This window comes from Hypomesus transpacificus, chromosome 11, assembly GCF_021917145.1.
Source record: "Hypomesus transpacificus isolate Combined female chromosome 11, fHypTra1, whole genome shotgun sequence".
Taxonomy (NCBI): Eukaryota; Metazoa; Chordata; class Actinopteri; order Osmeriformes; family Osmeridae; genus Hypomesus; species Hypomesus transpacificus.
In genome coordinates this window covers 460,075-477,898 of record NC_061070.1, presented here as the reverse complement: position 1 = coordinate 477,898, position 17,824 = coordinate 460,075, and the positions used below count along the sequence as shown (strand labels likewise).

Here is a 17,824-nt window from a genome sequence, read left to right as displayed (position 1 = left end):
CAGAACACTCTGGGTCTCCACCCTGAGGTCTGGTACTCTGGGTCTCCACAGAACACTCTGGGTCTCCACTCTGAGGTCTGGTACTCTGGGTCTCCACCCTGAGGCCTGGTACTCTGGGTGTCCACCCTGAGGTCTGGTACTCTGAATGTTACATCCTGGTCTGTTGGGTTAACAGAGCCCAGAAAGATTTATAGATGATTTAACAAAAAATATAGCAGAAAATGACTGGGTTTTAGTGTAAGTGCTTGGTGTAAGTGATTGTAGAGGATGTGTGTCCTGGTGTAAGTGGTTGTAGCTTATGTGTGTCCTGGTGTAAGTGGTTGTAGCTTATGTGTGTCCTGGTGTAAGTGGTTGTAGCTTATGTGTGTTCTGGTGTAAGTGCTTGTAGCTTATGTGTGTGTGTGTTCCTGCAGGGAGGATCTCAGACGCTGGTTCATACAGCAGGAGATCGACCTGTTCCGCTTCCGCTTCAACAATCTGCCCTCCAAATCCAAAACAGAGTTTCTGCATCAAAATAATCTCCATTACGATACGGTAAGAGCTCGCTTGTTACGGGGGTAATGCATCAGTGGTTTTCAGGGGATAATACGACCTTATTTATTTGGGAATATCCTGATAGGAAGTACACATATTTGGGCATTTTCATGTACATGTGACGTTCCTTGCAGTTTTATATTTTCGTCAGCAGGTGGCGGTATGAGCTTACTAAACTAGAAAGGCTGCAAAAGCTAACTGAAATAAAAGGCCGGGAAATTGCGTACATTCCATTTTCCATGCTTCTGAATCTAAATGTAAAGAGGCAGAAAGTTAATCTACAAGGCTTCCAGCCAGCCTCTGCCCAACCTTTGCAATAAACATAAAAACTGTCAATTTCAGTTTCCACCTGATGACAGGCAGGTTAAAAGTGTTTATTATATGCAATGGCCCAGGGAAAGCATTTCCCCCAACAATGTGTGACAGGCATCAGGTAAAGCCTGCTGTGGCCACAGGTGATTCCCAGCTTGCAGCTAGTCTAGTCAGAGTCAGGGTGATGGTCGGGAAATGGCCTGCCTGGCTTCTTGTCTTTGGCCTCAGGGTCGTCTCTGCTCTTCCTGTCTCATCCCATGTTTATCTCGCTGTGCGTGCGTGCGTGTGTGTGTGTGTGGATCCCCTGTGGGCTTCTCATGTGTAATATGTGTCCCTTTCGCTGCTGAGTCACACGATGCAGCCTAACGAGGCAGTAATGGGTCCAAATGGCTTCTGTGGTTTTTGGGGCTGTGAGATCATTGTTGTTAATACCGTGAGAGGATGTGCAGGGTTAGGGTTTGCTGTATTTGTACGCAAACAGGACACGGTCATGCGTGTCTGTCTGTGTCTGGTGTGAGGGGAGGCTGTGTCTGGTGTGAGAGGAGGCTGTGTCTGATGTGAGGGGAGGCTGTGTCTGGTGAGATAGAAGGCTGTGTCTGGTGTGAGAGGAGGCTGTGTCTGATGTGAGGGGAGGCTGTGTCTGGTGTGAGGGGAGGCTGTGTCTGGTGTGAGGGGAGGCTGTGTCTGGTGTGAGGGGAGGCTGTGTCTGGTGTGAGGGGAGGCTGTGTCTGGTGTGAGGGGAGGCTGTGTCTGGTGTGAGGGGAGGCTGTGTCTGGTGTGAGGGGAGGCTGTGTCTGATGTGAGGGGAGGCTGTGTCTGATCTGAGGGGAGGCTGTGTCTGGTGTGAGAGGAGGCTGTGTCTGGTGTGAGAGGAGGCTGTGTCTGGTGTGAGGGGAGGCTGTGTCTGGTGTGAGGGGAGGCTGTGTCTGGTGTGAGGGGAGGCTGTGTCTGGTGTGAGGGGAGGCTGTGTCTGGTGTGAGGGGAGGCTGTATCTGGTTTGAGAAGAGGCTGTGTCTGGTGTGAGGGGAGGCTGTGTCTGGTGTGAGGGGAGGCTGTGTCTGGTGTGAGGGGAGGCTGTATCTGGTGTGAGAGGAGGCTGTGTCTGGTGTGAGGGGAGGCTGTGTCTGGTGTGAGGCTGTATCTGGTGTGAGAGGAGGCTGTGTCTGGTGTGAGGGGAGGCTGTGTCTGGTGTGAGGGGAGGCTGTGTCTGGTGTGAGGTGAGGCTGTGTCTGATGTGAGGGGAGGCTGTGTCTGATGTGAGATGAAGCTGTGTCTGACTGTGTGCCTCTGTCTGCAGATCTCCAAGGAGGAGAAGATTAGTCTGAAGGAGAAGCTGGTGAGCTCCAGCTATACAGTCAGCGGCATCACCGTGGAGGAGCAGGACATCTACAAGGTGAGGATCTGGTGGGACCAGTTCTGATCAGTTTGGCTGTAGCAAGACCAGTCTACTGGCTGTAGTAGGACCAGTCCTCTGGCTGTAGCAGGACCAGTCTACTGGCTGTAGCAGGACCAGTCTACTGGCTGTAACAGGACCAGTCTACTGGCTGTAGCAGGACCAGTCTACTGGCTGTAGCAGGACCAGTCTACTGGCTGTAACAGGACCAGTCTACTGGCTGTAGTAGGACCAGTCTACTGGCTGTAGTAGGACCAGTCTACTGGCTGTAGCTGGACCAGTCTACTGGCTGTAGCTGGACCAGTCTACTGGCTGTAACAGGACCAGTCTACTGGCTGTAACAGGACCAGTTTACTGGCTGTAACAGGACCAGTCTTCTGGTGTGAAGCTGGGCCGGTAGAGCCAGGCATTATGGCCCAGTCTGTATGTTCCCCTAATCATGAGGAGCACAGTAGGATTAGCTGACACAGGGGAAGCAACTTGAGGGCAGAATTTTCAGATTTAAAATCACTGAACCTTGGATACCTCTTTTCCACCAAGGCAGTTGGAGGGCCGGTTTGGATTCAGTGCCCAATCTCAAACCAGTTATTTGCATATTGACGGCAAAGGAACTGTTTCGCGGCCCAGTACACTGGTTCCAGAGCAGCACCACCTCTGAGCTGGTCTAGAGCTGTTCCACTGACGTCAGGGCCTGGGAACGGGGTTATCATGACCAACGAAGAACAACTGAATTAGTGATTGCCGTTTAAAAAAAGACAACTTAAACAAACAACTTGCATACATTATGCTTCTACTTTGGCTTCACAACAGCATGGAGGTGCTGGTGTAGCTGGGAAAGTGGAGACGTACGTACGTGCAGTGGCTCCACGTGGCAAACCGGTTTTAGAAGGTTCGCCAGTTGAACCAACTTCGAGCCGGCGCTAGCCACAGTCCGGAACCAGAAGCAGGTTAGCGCTGGTGAAGGAGAGGCAGTAGGGGAGCAGGGAAACTGCCCCTGTGCAGAGTTTACACCTGCTTATCTGAAGATAATCGATCCACCAAGCCCCTCCTCTCCCATGAAGCCTGCTAGATGGTGCCCCTTGAGCAGAATGATTCAGAACCAGGTGTTTGTTATTCACTGGTATGCCCCCCCCCCCTCCCCCGTGTGAAGGTGCCGTTCCAGGAGGCCCTGGATCTGGTGCGCAGCAGGAGGGTGTACCTGAAGGCCGGCTATGTCTACATCCCCCACCAGGATATCATCACCATCGTGCTCAACGACTTCAGGACCAGGCTGTCCAAGGCCCTGGCGGTGAGTAGCCGTGTGCTGTTCACACCACCAACGATCCGCTCCAGAGTTCACTGGACAGCGGCCGGAGACCGGCCTGGCGAGGCGCACCGGAGTTCGAATCAGGCGTTCAGGCGTCCTTTCCACCCTGCATCTCCTAGACCGGTGTGTGGGAGGTGGAATGGGTTTCATTCATCCTCGCCATCAAAGGCATTACTGTAATCATTTGAGCTAGATGTGTAGTATACAGGGGTATTGGGATTCTCCTGCTCTGGGATTGATTGCTCAAGGCTGTGGGAAGAGTGAGCAATCTACCCAGAGAGCTGAAGATGAGATGAGTGTGTGTGTGTGTGTGTGTTAGAGAGAGAGATGGTTTGTGTGTAAGAGAGAGAGATGGGATATAATATATTGGGAGGTAGTGGCTTGTGGAAGCCTGCAGTGATGGAGGAGAGTGGGTGCTGGAGGTGGTGGTGTTTTGCGGATGCCAGGCCTGGGATGCAGCCATAGCGGGCCTCTCTCTGTGTGGGAGGGGCTGGTTCTTCCTGGGCAAGTGGCCCTCTCTCTGTGAGGGAGGGGCTGGTTCTTCCTGGGCATGGCTCCACTCCCCAGGTTCCCGCTGGAGAGATGCCCCCCCCCCCCCCCTCACAGGGACATGCTCAGGGCGGGGCCGGGAGTCTCTTGTGGTGGGCAGGTTACTAGACTAGGGGATAGGTATAGCTCAGTGATAGAGCATATGACCGGAAATCTGAATTGTTTTAGCTGACTGTATCTGAGAAAAGCAGACATTTTATCATTTTCTCACTGTGTCTTAATTGTCTCCTCAACTCACTATACTTTTACTATCGAGATATTTGTCAGATAAGCAAAATGCTTTTGTTGTTGTCGTCCATTTTCAGTGTTCCACACCCAAAATATTAGCTCATCTCTGTTGCCAGGCAACAGAAACATTGCAATTTGATTGTATTTTTTCTGTATTTCTCCACTCGGCCTGTGACTTGAGATTGACAGCCTCGCTCTGTGTGTTTTTGATGAAACAGAAGTAGTGTTCCTGCTAGCGTGGGTCCTGGGAGGCAGTAGGATGGTATGTTCTAGAGCAACATGTTCTAGAACAGCTCTAGTCCAGCTGGTTTCATGATATGGAGGAGGTAGCTCTTCATACAGTACTTTCAGTTTGGAATCAACGCACGCTTTTGAAATCTCCCCTGATGTATTTAAATGAGGTTGACCTCAATATGGGAATGTAGTAGATTGTAAGTTTCACATGCCCGAAAAATTGGGGAAAAATATACAACCGCTCTTCATTTGTTTTACTAAATATGCCAAATGTTGTTTTGACTCTGTCTCTCAAGGACTGAAGCCTGAAAACAGGGTTCGTACAAGGTGCTTAAAGTGCTTGAAGTACCTTAATTAGACTTTTTGAAATTTAAGTCCTGGAAAACCCTTGAAAACTTGTCATATTAATCACGAGGTACTTGAAAAGTGTTTGAATTATTTAAAGACAATATATATGGATTTACAAAGTAATTTTGAGGTGTTCAAAAAATAAACATAAACAGAGTATTTTTGTTCAAAATGAACACCTCAGCCCATCCCCCGTCCTGCTAGTTTAATTAAAACACCATCCGTTTTTTCTGGCATTCTTTGGTTTGCGTTATAGCATATGATCAGGTTCTCAATTAATTTAAGTGGTTTTTAGGCACGATAAGAGCCAAAGTAAAAATCAATTTCTGAAGAAGCGCTGTCTGAAGCGGCATTCTTTGCACTAACACCAGACTCAAACACAGAGAGAAACCGCTTCTTCTCAGCCAGTGTGCGCCAATACCGTATTAATTAGGCCTACATGAGAACGAAAGCGAAAATTGTCAAAATGACCATTTTGGCGAGTATCCTCGTAAGCAGTCTTTTAATGAGTTTCAAAGTCATAAATGAAGGTGAGGAGCTGGAAGAAGCTGTGTCAGATCATCCGCGACGTGCGTCAGGTCTTAAAGAGACAGCAGTCTAATTAACCCACTGCTGTCCGTCTCATTAATGTTAATCAAAGAACAAAAGAGAAAATCACTCGCTGCTCTTGATTGAATAACATATGTAGCTTTAATAAGGATTCATTTAAAGTACATAAAGTATATGTTTGATAAATGAGATGTCTGATTGTAGTCCTTAAACAAAATATATATATATATATATATATATAGTGCTTGAAAAGTCCTTGAAAGTAATGGAATTTCATTACACAGTATCTGTACGAACTCTGTGGAAATCCTGTCACCCATCCCTTCTGACGGGCACAGCTCATCCCTTCTGAAGGGCACAGCTCATCCCTTTTGACGGGCACAGCTCATCCCTTCTGATGGGCACAGCTCATCCCTTCTGACGGGCACAGCTCATCCCTTCTGATGGGCACAGCTCATCCCTTCTGACGGGCACGCTCATCCCTTCTGACGGGCACAGCTCATCCCTTCTGACGGGCACAGCTCATCCCTTCTGATGGGCACAGCTCATCCCTTCTGACGGGCACAGCTCATCCCTTCTGACGGGCACAGCTCATCCCTTCTGACGGGCACAGCTCATCCCTTCTGATGGGCACAGTTCATCCCTTCTGACGGGCACAGCTCATCCCTTCTGACGGGCACAGCTCATCCCTTCTGACGGGCACAGCTCATCCCTTCTGATGGGCACAGCTCATCCCTTCTGATGGGCACAGCTCATCCCTTCTGACGGGCACAGCTCATCCCTTCTGATGGGCACAGCTCATCCCGTCTGATGGGCACAGCTCATCCCTTCTGATGGGCACAGCTCAGCCTCCAGTGGAGGAGGGGGGTGTGGAGGAGGGGGGTGTGGAATGCTACTGATTTTGCATGCTACTGATTGTACATGCTAATTGAGGACCACGCCAGTCCCTTTTCCACGTCACTCCAGCTGCCTGGGTCAGCTTCACCAGCCATCTCTGCTTGGTTTCCTGGCAGGCCCAGGTGGCAGCTGGTCGCTGGGTTTTCATGTATGGCAAACTTTCCCCATCACTCTCACAGGAGCAATCTGAATGATTATTTAGTAAACCTGTGTATGTGTGTAGACGGGGAAGGGGCCACTCTCTCGCTCCGGCATTCTCTCTGCATCAAGGAAGTGCTGGTGTACACGCTGCTGGTAATCCACGGTGCCGCCTGTCCGTCCCCCTCGCAGATGGCCATCACAACCCCGCCTGTCCGTCCCCCTCGCAGACGGCCATCACGACCCCGCCTGTCCGTCCCCCTCGCAGACGGCCATCACGACCCCGCCTGTCCGTCCCCTTCGCAGACGGCCATCACCACCCCGCCTGTCCGTCCCCCTCGCAGACGGCCATCACCACCCCGCCTGTCCGTCCCCCTCGCAGACGGCCATCATCACCCCGCCTGTCCGTCCCCCTCGCAGACGGCCATCACAACCCCGCCTGTCTGTCCCCCTCGCAGATGGCCATCACCACCCCGCCTGTCCGTCCCCCTCGCAGACGGCCATCACAACCCCGCCTGTCCGTCCCCCTCGCAGACGGCCATCACCACCCCGCCTGTCCGTCCCCCTCGCAGACGGCCATCACAACCCCGCCTGTCAGTCCCCCTCGCAGACGGCCATCACAACCCCGCCTGTCCGTCCCCCTCGCAGACGGCCATCACGACCCCGCCTGTCCGTCCCCCTCGCAGACGGCCATCACGACCCCGCCTGCCCAGGAGCAGATGACGTGTCAGTCTTCATACGCCTGCCCAGCTCAGCGCGGCGCATCCATTTTTTCTGTATTTCTCCACTCGGCCTGTGACTTGAGATTGACAGCCTCGCTCTGTGTGTTTTTGATGAAACAGAAGTAGTGTTCCTGCTAGCGTGGGTCCTGGGAGGCAGTAGGATGGTATGTTCTAGAGCAACATGTTCTAGAACAGCTCTAGTCCAGCTGGTTTCATGATATGGAGGAGGTAGCTCTTTATACAGTACTTTCAGTTTGGAATCAACGCACGCTTTTGAAATCTCCCCTGATGTATTTAAATGAGGTTGACCTCAATATGGGAATGTAGTAGATTGTAAGTTTCACATGCCCGAAAAATTGGGGAAAAATATACAACCGCTCTTCATTTGTTTTACTAAATATGCCAAATGTTGTTTTGACTCTGTCTCTCAAGGACTGAAGCCTGAAAAAAGGGGTTCGTACAAGGTGCTTAAAGTGCTTGAAGTACCTTAATTAGACTTTTTGAAATTTAAGTCCTGGAAAACCCTTGAAAACTTGTCATATTAATCACGAGGTACTTGAAAAGTGTTTGAATTATTTAAAGACAATATATATGGATTTACAAAGTAATTTTGAGGTGTTCAAAAAATAAACATAAACAGAGTATTTTTGTTCAAAATGAACAACTCAGCCCATCCCCCGTCCTGCTAGTTTAATTAAAACACCATCCGTTTTTTCTGGCATTCTTTGGTTTGCGTTATAGCATATGATCAGGTTCTCAATTAATTTAAGTGGTTTTTAGGCACGATAAGAGCCAAAGTAAAAATCAATTTCTGAAGAAGCGCTGTCTGAAGCGGCATTCTTTGCACTAACACCAGACTCAAACACAGAGAGAAACCGCTTCTTCTCAGCCAGTGTGCGCCAATACCGTATTAATTAGGCCTACATGAGAACGAAAGCGAAAATTGTCAAAATGACCATTTTGGCGAGTATCCTCGTAAGCAGTCTTTTAATGAGTTTCAAAGTCATAAATGAAGGTGAGGAGCTGGAAGAAGCTGTGTCAGATCATCCGCGACGTGCGTCAGGTCTTAAAGAGACAGCAGTCTAATTAACCCACTGCTGTCCGTCTCATTAATGTTAATCAAAGAACAAAAGAGAAAATCACTCGCTGCTCTTGATTGAATAACATATGTAGCTTTAATAAGGATTCATTTAAAGTACATAAAGTATATGTTTGATAAATGAGATGTCTGATTGTAGTCCTTAAACAAAATATATATATATATAGTGCTTGAAAAGTCCTTGAAAGTAATGGAATTTCATTACACAGTATCTGTACGAACTCTGTGGAAATCCTGTCACCCATCCCTTCTGACGGGCACAGCTCATCCCTTCTGAAGGGCACAGCTCATCCCTTCTGATGGGCACAGCTCATCCCTTCTGACGGGCACAGCTCATCCCTTCTGATGGGCACAGCTCATCCCTTCTGATGGGCACAGCTCATCCCGTCTGATGGGCACAGCTCATCCCTTCTGATGGGCACAGCTCATCCCTTCTGACGGGCACAGCTCATCCCTTCTGACGGGCACAGCTCATCCCTTCTGACGGGCACAGCTCATCCCTTCTGATGGGCACAGCTCAGCCTCCAGTGGAGGAGGGGGGTGTGGAGGAGGGGGGTGTGGAATGCTACTGATTTTGCATGCTACTGATTGTACATGCTAATTGAGGACCACGCCAGTCCCTTTTCCACGTCACTCCAGCTGCCTGGGTCAGCTTCACCAGCCATCTCTGCTTGGTTTCCTGGCAGGCCCAGGTGGCAGCTGGTCGCTGGGTTTTCATGTATGGCAAACTTTCCCCATCACTCTCACAGGAGCAATCTGAATGATTATTTAGTAAACCTGTGTGTGTGTAGACGGGGAAGGGGCCACTCTCTCGCTCCGGCATTCTCTCTGCATCAAGGAAGTGCTGGTGTACACGCTGCTGGTAATCCACGGTGCCGCCTGTCCGTCCCCCTCGCAGATGGCCATCACAACCCCGCCTGTCCGTCCCCCTCGCAGACGGCCATCACGACCCCGCCTGTCCGTCCCCCTCGCAGACGGCCATCACGACCCCGCCTGTCCGTCCCCTTCGCAGACGGCCATCACCACCCCGCCTGTCCGTCCCCCTCGCAGACGGCCATCACCACCCCGCCTGTCCGTCCCCCTCGCAGACGGCCATCATCACCCCGCCTGTCCGTCCCCCTCGCAGACGGCCATCACAACCCCGCCTGTCTGTCCCCCTCGCAGATGGCCATCACCACCCCGCCTGTCCGTCCCCCTCGCAGACGGCCATCACAACCCCGCCTGTCCGTCCCCCTCGCAGACGGCATTCACCACCCCGCCTGTCCGTCCCCCTCGCAGACGGCCATCACAACCCCGCCTGTCCGTCCCCCTCGCAGACGGCCATCACGACCCCGCCTGTCCGTCCCCCTCGCAGACGGCCATCACGACCCCGCCTGCCCAGGAGCAGATGACGTGTCAGTCTTCATACGCCTGCCCAGCTCAGCGCGGCGCATCCACCCAGCAGACCGCCGTGACAGCGGGAAGGGCCTTTGTACAGGGAGAAAGGAAATCCGGCGTCAGGTTAAACATCTCGAGCCACGCGAGATGATTGAGATGGGTGAGCCGCTGTCTGCTGGCGTGACGGCTGAGAGGTCCGTGCGAGGAGGAGATGGAGGAACGTGCTGGAGCCGTCTGGTCAGGACCTCACGGGGTCTGGACCTCCAACCAAGCAGCACCATGCAACATAGGTCACCCCGCGGAGTGGACAAGTCATCGTTATCCAAAAGAGAACATTCCCATCTCATGTGAAGGGCTTGCAAATGGGAGCTTTTTCTAAGTGTGTCGGGCCCTTGTCTAGGTGGGATAATGACTTCATGGGTTTTGCTTGGTTCCCAAACAACATCTGCTCAGTTTATGCGTCCTAGACGATACTGTTACCGGGGGAACGGCTCCCACAGGCAGCACCTGTCCTTGAAAGAAAGAGGTCCATTCAGCACAGCACGTCAACTGGATGGAATTTTCTAGAATATTGAACAATATATAGGGATAGCTGGGATAGAGGGAGAGGGAGGGAGAGAAGTTTGTTAATTACAGCGCCCCGATCTCAGGTTCTGTTCTGTAAACAGGATATGGGTTATTTAGTTTTGTTTACTTCTTCAAAGTCGTCGTCTGGTTGACAGGGTTGTGTAACAGCTCCCTGTTTGATTCTGGTTTGTTTGCTGTGCAAGCTGTCCTTGCAACGCTACATGAGATGAATACTGCTTCACTGATTGTTTTATATCTTCTATAAAACATTCAAGTCCTAAAACACCTTTTTTTGCGTGTGTGTGTGTGTAGACGGTCTGGGAGTTTTGAGTGCAGTTCTAGTCCTTTGTGTTTGTGGACATCTGTTGTGCTCCTGTCAAACCCAGTGGTGGGTTTGTCACTTGTGTGCGGCTGCCTTTAGGTTAGGGCATGAGATGAAGTGGTTTTCCTGGGTGCCCAGTGACCCTGTGCACAGCGCACAATGAGAATAATTTCAATGAAGCCAGGCTGTGACCCCCGCACAAACAAGTGAATGGGCACATCAGTTTTAATATGACACTTGTCAGCTTGATCTAACATGAGGTTGGGTGGTCCCCCCCCTCCGCCCCCCCCCCCCCCCCCTCTGCCCTGAGAAGGCTGGAGGACCCCCTGGGGTTTATATTGCTTGTTTTTCCACCTCCTGACAAAAGTCTTTGGGTCCGATTGATTCGCTTGCATGCCCGCCATAAGGGGCCAATTACTGGCTGAAAGCATGGGTTTGTGGAGTTACACAGAATGGGTTTGGGGGTCATTAAGCCGGGCTGTGTTTGGTGCATGCATGGTTCAATCAGTCTGACCTCCTTGTACTATGATTACAGTAGTAGGAGTCGTCACTGACATCACGGGCCCGTTCTTCGTACGTCGCTTATTACATCCGAGATCATTTGACACATTCAAGATGACTTTATCTTGCTATTCTTGATCTGGCTGATTACGTTCTTCGTAACCCCCTTGTTGTTTAGGATTTGTATAGCTGGATTGAGTTGTCGGGGATAATTGTGCGTTCATGCGTTGGTTGTCGGGGATAATTGTGCGTTCATGCGTTGGTTTAAAAGGGGGTATTTATCGATAGTAGAAACCTTGATCAGCAACGCTGCTATTGGCTGCTCACTATGGCCAACAGAGACAAACAAAGACAAAGCAAGGTTACGCGAAGGTTACTCAGAATTTGAAGATTTAATCAGAACTGCAGGGAACACCTCAAAGTCTGCCAAATCCAGGAGAGGGCTGGCAAAAAGTAGCAGACAAATTACATGTATAGTAGTGACCACGTTTGATGTTTTATCGCTTATTAGCTAGGGGTGGGGGAAAAATCAATTCGCATTTGAATCGCGATTCAGTCTTTTAGCGATTCACACATATAATTTGTATTTTTTTATTTGTATTGAATCGTGACGCCAAGAATCGGATTGTGAGGTACCAACAGATTCCCTCCCCTGTTATTAGCCTACAGTAGGCTAGGCCTATATGTTTTTGTATTTTCATAATGACTTTGTTTATCATCTTTAATGTCATATCATTTAATGTGGTTCTAACACATTTATTATGTCAATGACACCCTCACGAGAATCGATATCTCTCAAAAAGTATAGTAGCTATCGCGCTGTGCTAAAGGATCTGTCTATCGCGCAATGCGCGATTAATTCGGGTTCATGTTAAATTCTGCTAATTACCCTGGCACTGCTTATAAAGCCACAATCAAATCTTGTTTACATAAAATAAGCCTGTTCCCGAGCAGGTTTAAGCTAACGGACTCCAGAATGAGCATCGAAGAACTAAACAATCCAAGATCATGCCAAATTGTCAATAATCAAATCCAGCTAACTGAGGTGGCCTCTGATGCTGCTAGTCTGGTCCCGTCCCCTCCCATCTGTAGGAGCTGTTCAGCCAATGGACGAGGCTGTTCAGCCAATGGACGAGGCTGTTCAGCCAATGGACGAGGCTGTTCAGCCAATGGACGAGGCTGTTCAGCCAATGGACGAGGCTGTTCAGCCAATGGACGAGGCTGTTCAGCCAATGGACGAGGCCTACGTCTTTTTCACATAAACAAATCCTCTGTTAACCTAAGAAAAACGGAATGCAGGTTGCTTTGTATGAACGTGTCTGCATTAAGATGAAGATGAACTTTATTGTCTCACAAAATGGAAAAAATCTGCTTTTGGCTTTTGCCCACATGCGGCATCTCTAAAAGACAAACATTCTGAATCCACAAGTGAGCAAGTGCATATCGACTGGAATGCAAGTGTAGCGCTGATCTCCAGCTCTGCTGTGTTGGGTGTTAGTGGAATCCCAAGGGGAGCGCGTGGCGCATGGTTTAGTGTGCAGGCTTCATCAAACCCCCCAGCAGGCTGCCTCAGAGGGCTGGGGGCACGCGCCAGGCAGCCTGGGTACAACCAAGCCCTGCTCGGCGCACCAAAGCTTTCTGTTTATCGGGGTTTTCGAAAAGCCTTCTTCATCACATGAAGGTTGTTGAGGACTCCTGTGTGTTTGTGTTTGCCTCAGTGCCGCTCTGAACAAACGCTTTTGCTCATCTGACACAAGGTTGATGCAGATTTTCTCCTGTGATCAAAGTGCGGGAGAATAATTTCTCATGCCTTTGCTTTCTTCGGTTCTATTATTTATCTTGTTCTGTTTGTGTGTGTTTGTCGGTTTTCAGCTAGAAGATGGAAGATGGAAGAAAAAGTGTCAGTTTTTAGCTGGAAATTGGAACAGTGGGGGGTGGGGTGGGTGGTGTAAATTGAATCTGTAAATGACTTCTGAAGGTTGTGTGTGTCTGTGTGTGTGTCTGTGTGTTGGTCTGTCTGTGTGCGAGATGCTAAGCTGTGGTTCTTAGGGCGGGACTGATGTTGGTTGTCCAGTAACAGTATCCTGGTAAGCCATTTCCCCCTGTCTTCCACCCCCCCCCCCCCATCCTCTTCCACCACTCCCTCCATCTCTCTATCCTCCTCCTCTCCACCCCTCTCTCAGAACGCCGTCCCCCTCTCTCCATCTTCACTCCTCCATCCGTCCGCCTCGTGCAGGCGTCCGCTTCGAACTGGCCCGTTCGTAACGATGTAATTTCCTGATTTATCAGGCCCGGTCCTCGGGCGAGGTGACCTTGAGCAGCCGCTCGCCCGGCGGAGTTGTTAGTTTAACAGGCTTCCTGCGGAGACGAGAGGCCCGGAGATAAAATATCACCACGGCCCACAGGCCGTTATCTGGTCGTCCTGACAGCCTGCGCTGTGTCTGAGCTGGCTCTGGACGCTCCCCGCCCAGCTCTGGAACGAGGGGGGGGGGGAGGGAGGGAGGGAGGGTGTAGTCCTGACAGAGGAGAGCTTAATAATGTGAGTGAGAGGTTTCATCTCTGAGAAATGTACATGAGCTTCAGGATATCTTGGTGTTTGGTATGTCTCCCTTTTGGGGCTTTAATGACAGCGTGCGGAAGCTGATGACACGTGTCGTCCCACAAGGGTCTAAAGAGCTTGTTGTGATGTTGCAGAATGCTCGGTTTTCTCAGTCTTCAATTCCCCCATTAGATGCTCACTGTGGTGTCAGGCCTTTGGACCTGAATGCATGTTCAGGAGTTAGGGGCTACGGCGTTGCCGCTTGACGCCTTCTCACTCGAGAAAGCAAATTCAAGGGTGAATCTAGTTATACCGTCTGAAACTGCCTGTGTTCCTCGCGCTGCACGCAGGATTCTCTGGCACATCGTTTAAAAGATTCCATTAGGCTATCCCGACACTTCCACTGAGGAGTCCACAACAATTTAATTGAATGTCACCATCGGTCAGGAAAAAAAAAGTATCTGGTGCCTTCGTTTAAACTGCTAACAGTCCAGTTTGACCCGTCAGCCCAGACCACCGTCCGGGCCGTGCTGTCGGCGCGGCCCCATGCAGAGAGCAGCCGTCCTGAGACAGCTGGCTCTGTGTTGATGATTAACGAGAGGATCTCCATGCACGGCTTGGCTGTTGTCTCCTGTCATGAAGGGGACATCTGGGGACAACAAGCCCCTGGTCTGAAGGGCTTCGTGGCTCGCTTCCAAGTCTGCCACAGCTGTGGAGAGTGCCTTTTAGTATGCACTGCCTAGCGTGCACTGCCTAGCGTGCACTGCCTAGCGTGCACTACCAAGTGTGCACTGTTCAGTGTACACTACCTAGTGTGTACTGTGTCATTTTGTACCCATATCGCCCAGCCCTAATTGGCTACAATGTATTAGCTAGTAGTGTTTATCAGCTAGTATTAGCTAGTAGTATACATCAGCTAGTAGTATGTATTAGCTAGTAGGCCCCCAGGGTTTACCAGACTGGTGTGAGCAGCATGGTTGCTACACCAACCAGCCAATCAGAGCGCGAGTCGTTCCGCCCAGGGCCAGTGACGGCTCGTGGGGCGTAGGAGGCGGGAGGTGGGCGTAGCTTTGGTAAAGGCCAATTAGGACGGAAAACGTCTTCCTGAACGCGGGCGGGAACGCTTAACATTCCCCTCCCCGTGTGGGAGCCACAGGAGAGCATGCGAGACGGGCACTGCCACTGTGACGAGCAGGCCGTACCCAGGAGAGAGCTGCTCGCTGCTGCCCAGCTCTGCTGCCTAGCTCTGCTGCCCAGCACTCCCTCCGCTGTGGGGAAACATGCCTGTCTCATCCCCAGCCCAGCCTGCTAATAACCCGGCCCCTTCCACTTAGTCAGCGCAGCTAAGCAAGGCACCGCTAGTGTAGGAGCGTCAATACCGCGGACCAGGTTGTAACCTCCAGTGGGTGCTACATGGATCATGCGGGCCTATTATCTGGCTGCGGAGACGCCCGAGGGCCCAGTTTGTAGAGTCCTTGTTAGGGGGAGTTATGGTGTGTACCTGTGGACCAGCTGTCAGCCCCCAGTCCTCCCCTGAGCTCCAGTGCCCAGCGATGGATGTCCAGCCCTGCGCGGCTGTCGCTCCCAGCCCCGCTGCAAGCGGCGGGCAGGCAGGCTGGAGAACATGACCTCCTTGAGGAGCAGCTGGAGCCAACAGGAGCTCATTGATCTGCTTCTGCTCGTCTGGCAGATCGCACCAGGGTAGGTGCGCTCCACGGCTCCATCCAAACATTGATCAAATCCACCGCAGCCTTCCCCTCCTCCTTCCTTTCCTCCGCATTCACCTCCCCCCCCCTCCTCATTCTCCTCTTTCTCCTCTTTCCTCCTCCCTCCTTCCCCTCTTCTCTCCTCCTTCTATGCCTCTTCTTGCCCCCCTCTCTCGCTTATCATCCGGTCTCCCTATCCTCCCCCTCCTGTCTGTGCCCGGTGTGCAGAACACGGCACACGTACGCTACTTCAGAGCAGCCTGCTGCAGCTCCTGCTCCTGCTGCAGGTCCTGCTCCTGCTGCAGGTCCTGCTCCTGCTGCAGGTCCTGCTCCTGCTGCAGCTCCTGCTCTTGCTGCAACTCCTGCTCTTGCTGCAACTCCTGCTCCTACTGCAGCTCCTGCTCCTGCTGCAGCTCCTGCTCCTGCTCCTGCTGCAGCTCCTGCTCCTGCTGCAGCTCCTGCTCCTACTGCAGGTCCTCCTCCTGCTGCAGTCCTGCTCCTGCTGCATGTCCTCCTCCTGCTGCAGCTCCTGCTCCTGCTGCATGTCCTGCTCCTGCTGCAGCTCCTGCTCCTACTGCAGGTCCCGGAAACCTCTGCCCTTCGGTGCTGGAGGAAGAGCTGTCTACCAATTGAGTGTGACATGTCTCCCATGGAGCATTAGATGAGGGAGATAGGGACGTGTTAGTGTGTGTTTGGTCACACCTGAACACCATACTGCTCACCGTACTGCAGCTGCTCCTGTGGGTCACATGCACAGGTCCGTCGCATGAAGTCCAGGCTGTCTGAGGCTGGCTCGTGTGTGTGTGTGTGGCGCGCCCTGGCTCGTCTGTATTCCTGGACAGTACACAGGAGCCGTGTGGGTGGAGAGTGATGTTGACTCGCTACTGTAGAATCTTCTGCTTCTGACCTACACCCCCCCCCCCCACACACACACAAACACACACACACCCACACCTCCCCCTCACCTGAACAAGGGCTCCCGGGCCAAACGCCACACAAATACATATTTCACAATTCTAATGACTTGTCACATGGCCTCAGGAGCTTGGAAGGCTGGTTACATATAAACTGCTGCTGGGAAACACTCAGAGGAGGGTAGAGAAATACAGGGAGGAAGAGAGGAGAGACAGGAAAGAGACGGGGGAGGGAGACAGGAGAGGAATACAGGGAGGAGGAGAGGAGAGACAGGAAAGAGACGGGGGAGGAGAGACGGGAGAGGAATACAGGGAGGAGGAGAGGAGAGACAGGAAAGAGACGGGGGAGGGAGACAGGAGAGGAATACAGGGAGGAGGAGAGGAGAGACAGGAAAGAGACAGGGGAGGGAGACAGGAGAGGAATACAGGGAGGAGGAGAGGAGAGACAGGAAAGAGACGGGGGAGGGAGACAGGAGAGGAATACAGGGAGGAGGAGAGGAGAGACAGGAAAGAGACGGGAGAGGAGAGACAGTAGAGAAATACAGGGAGGAGGAGAGGAGAGACAGGAAAGAGACGGTAGAGGAGAGACGGGAGAGAAATACAGGGAGGAGGAGAATAGAGACAGGAAAGAGACGGGAGAGGAGAGACGGGAGAGGAATGAAGAGAAGGGGAAGGAGACATGGATGGAGAGAAGGGAGGATGGAAAGAGATGGAAGGAGAGAGGAGAGGATGGAGAGTCTCAGAAAGAGAGACTTTCCTCTCCTGGGGCCTCATTTATACAACTGTTCAAATTCATGTGAAAACGTTTTCGAAAACACTGAAAGTGTACATCCCACTCCTGTATTTCTTTTATAAACCATAATTTACTGGAACTTGAGCACACGTGTGCGAGCGTCTTGTCCCATCCAAGTATTATCCATATATCCCATCCATATATTCCTTATAAATGGTCACGGACACGCCACAAATGAATATTTAAAGGGTTAGCAACACTCTCAGGTGTGGTAATTGACTGATTGTTACTGACAATGACAGGGCCATTATCATGTTGACAGTTATGTGCAACGGACGTGTGAAAACATATATGACACTCGTATCTCGGCATTCGTATCTGCCTGCCTGCAGCAACAGCATCAGTTTAAACCGAATTTGTCCTCATGTTCACCTAATTATTTATGATAATACTATTCATAACATGCAAGAAGTGTCGGATGATTATAGATCCAATCAAATATTATTCCCGATAAAAAAACAACTGTACAAATATTGGATGGGTTCTTTTGCACAGACAGACATCTCCGTTTCGTATGTTTTTTGGTGCGTGCGCTCCAGTAAACTCCTCATATGTAAGCCGTGTGAGGTTATATTTTGATGTCTTTTTCACAATGTTCTCAACTTGAAGGCTTGTCTCCAGTTTCATCCTCCTGCCTTCAGAGTCACAGTTTCCCCATTTTTTCTGTTGTACGTACGCCTGGGTCACGGTGTGCCTGGAGGACCGCACATCTTCTCGTGAAGTTCGTTTTATTTTGTATAAATCCCCACGTTTGCGTACGAGCTGGCGCACGCGTTCACGTGTCACGGGCTCCAGG

The 17,824-nt window shown here is 51.1% G+C and overlaps 1 protein-coding gene across 1 annotated transcript in view; it reads left to right on the top strand.

The window, feature by feature from the left end:
• Window positions 1-17,824, top strand: part of prim2 (DNA primase subunit 2) — a 71,019-nt gene that overhangs the window by 1,372 nt on the left and 51,823 nt on the right. Inside the window, exons 5-7 of the mRNA XM_047028611.1 lie at window positions 414-534; window positions 2,144-2,239; window positions 3,390-3,527. Coding sequence (XP_046884567.1) covers window positions 414-534; window positions 2,144-2,239; window positions 3,390-3,527 — 355 coding nt within the window. The remainder of the gene's footprint in view (window positions 1-413; window positions 535-2,143; window positions 2,240-3,389; window positions 3,528-17,824) is intronic.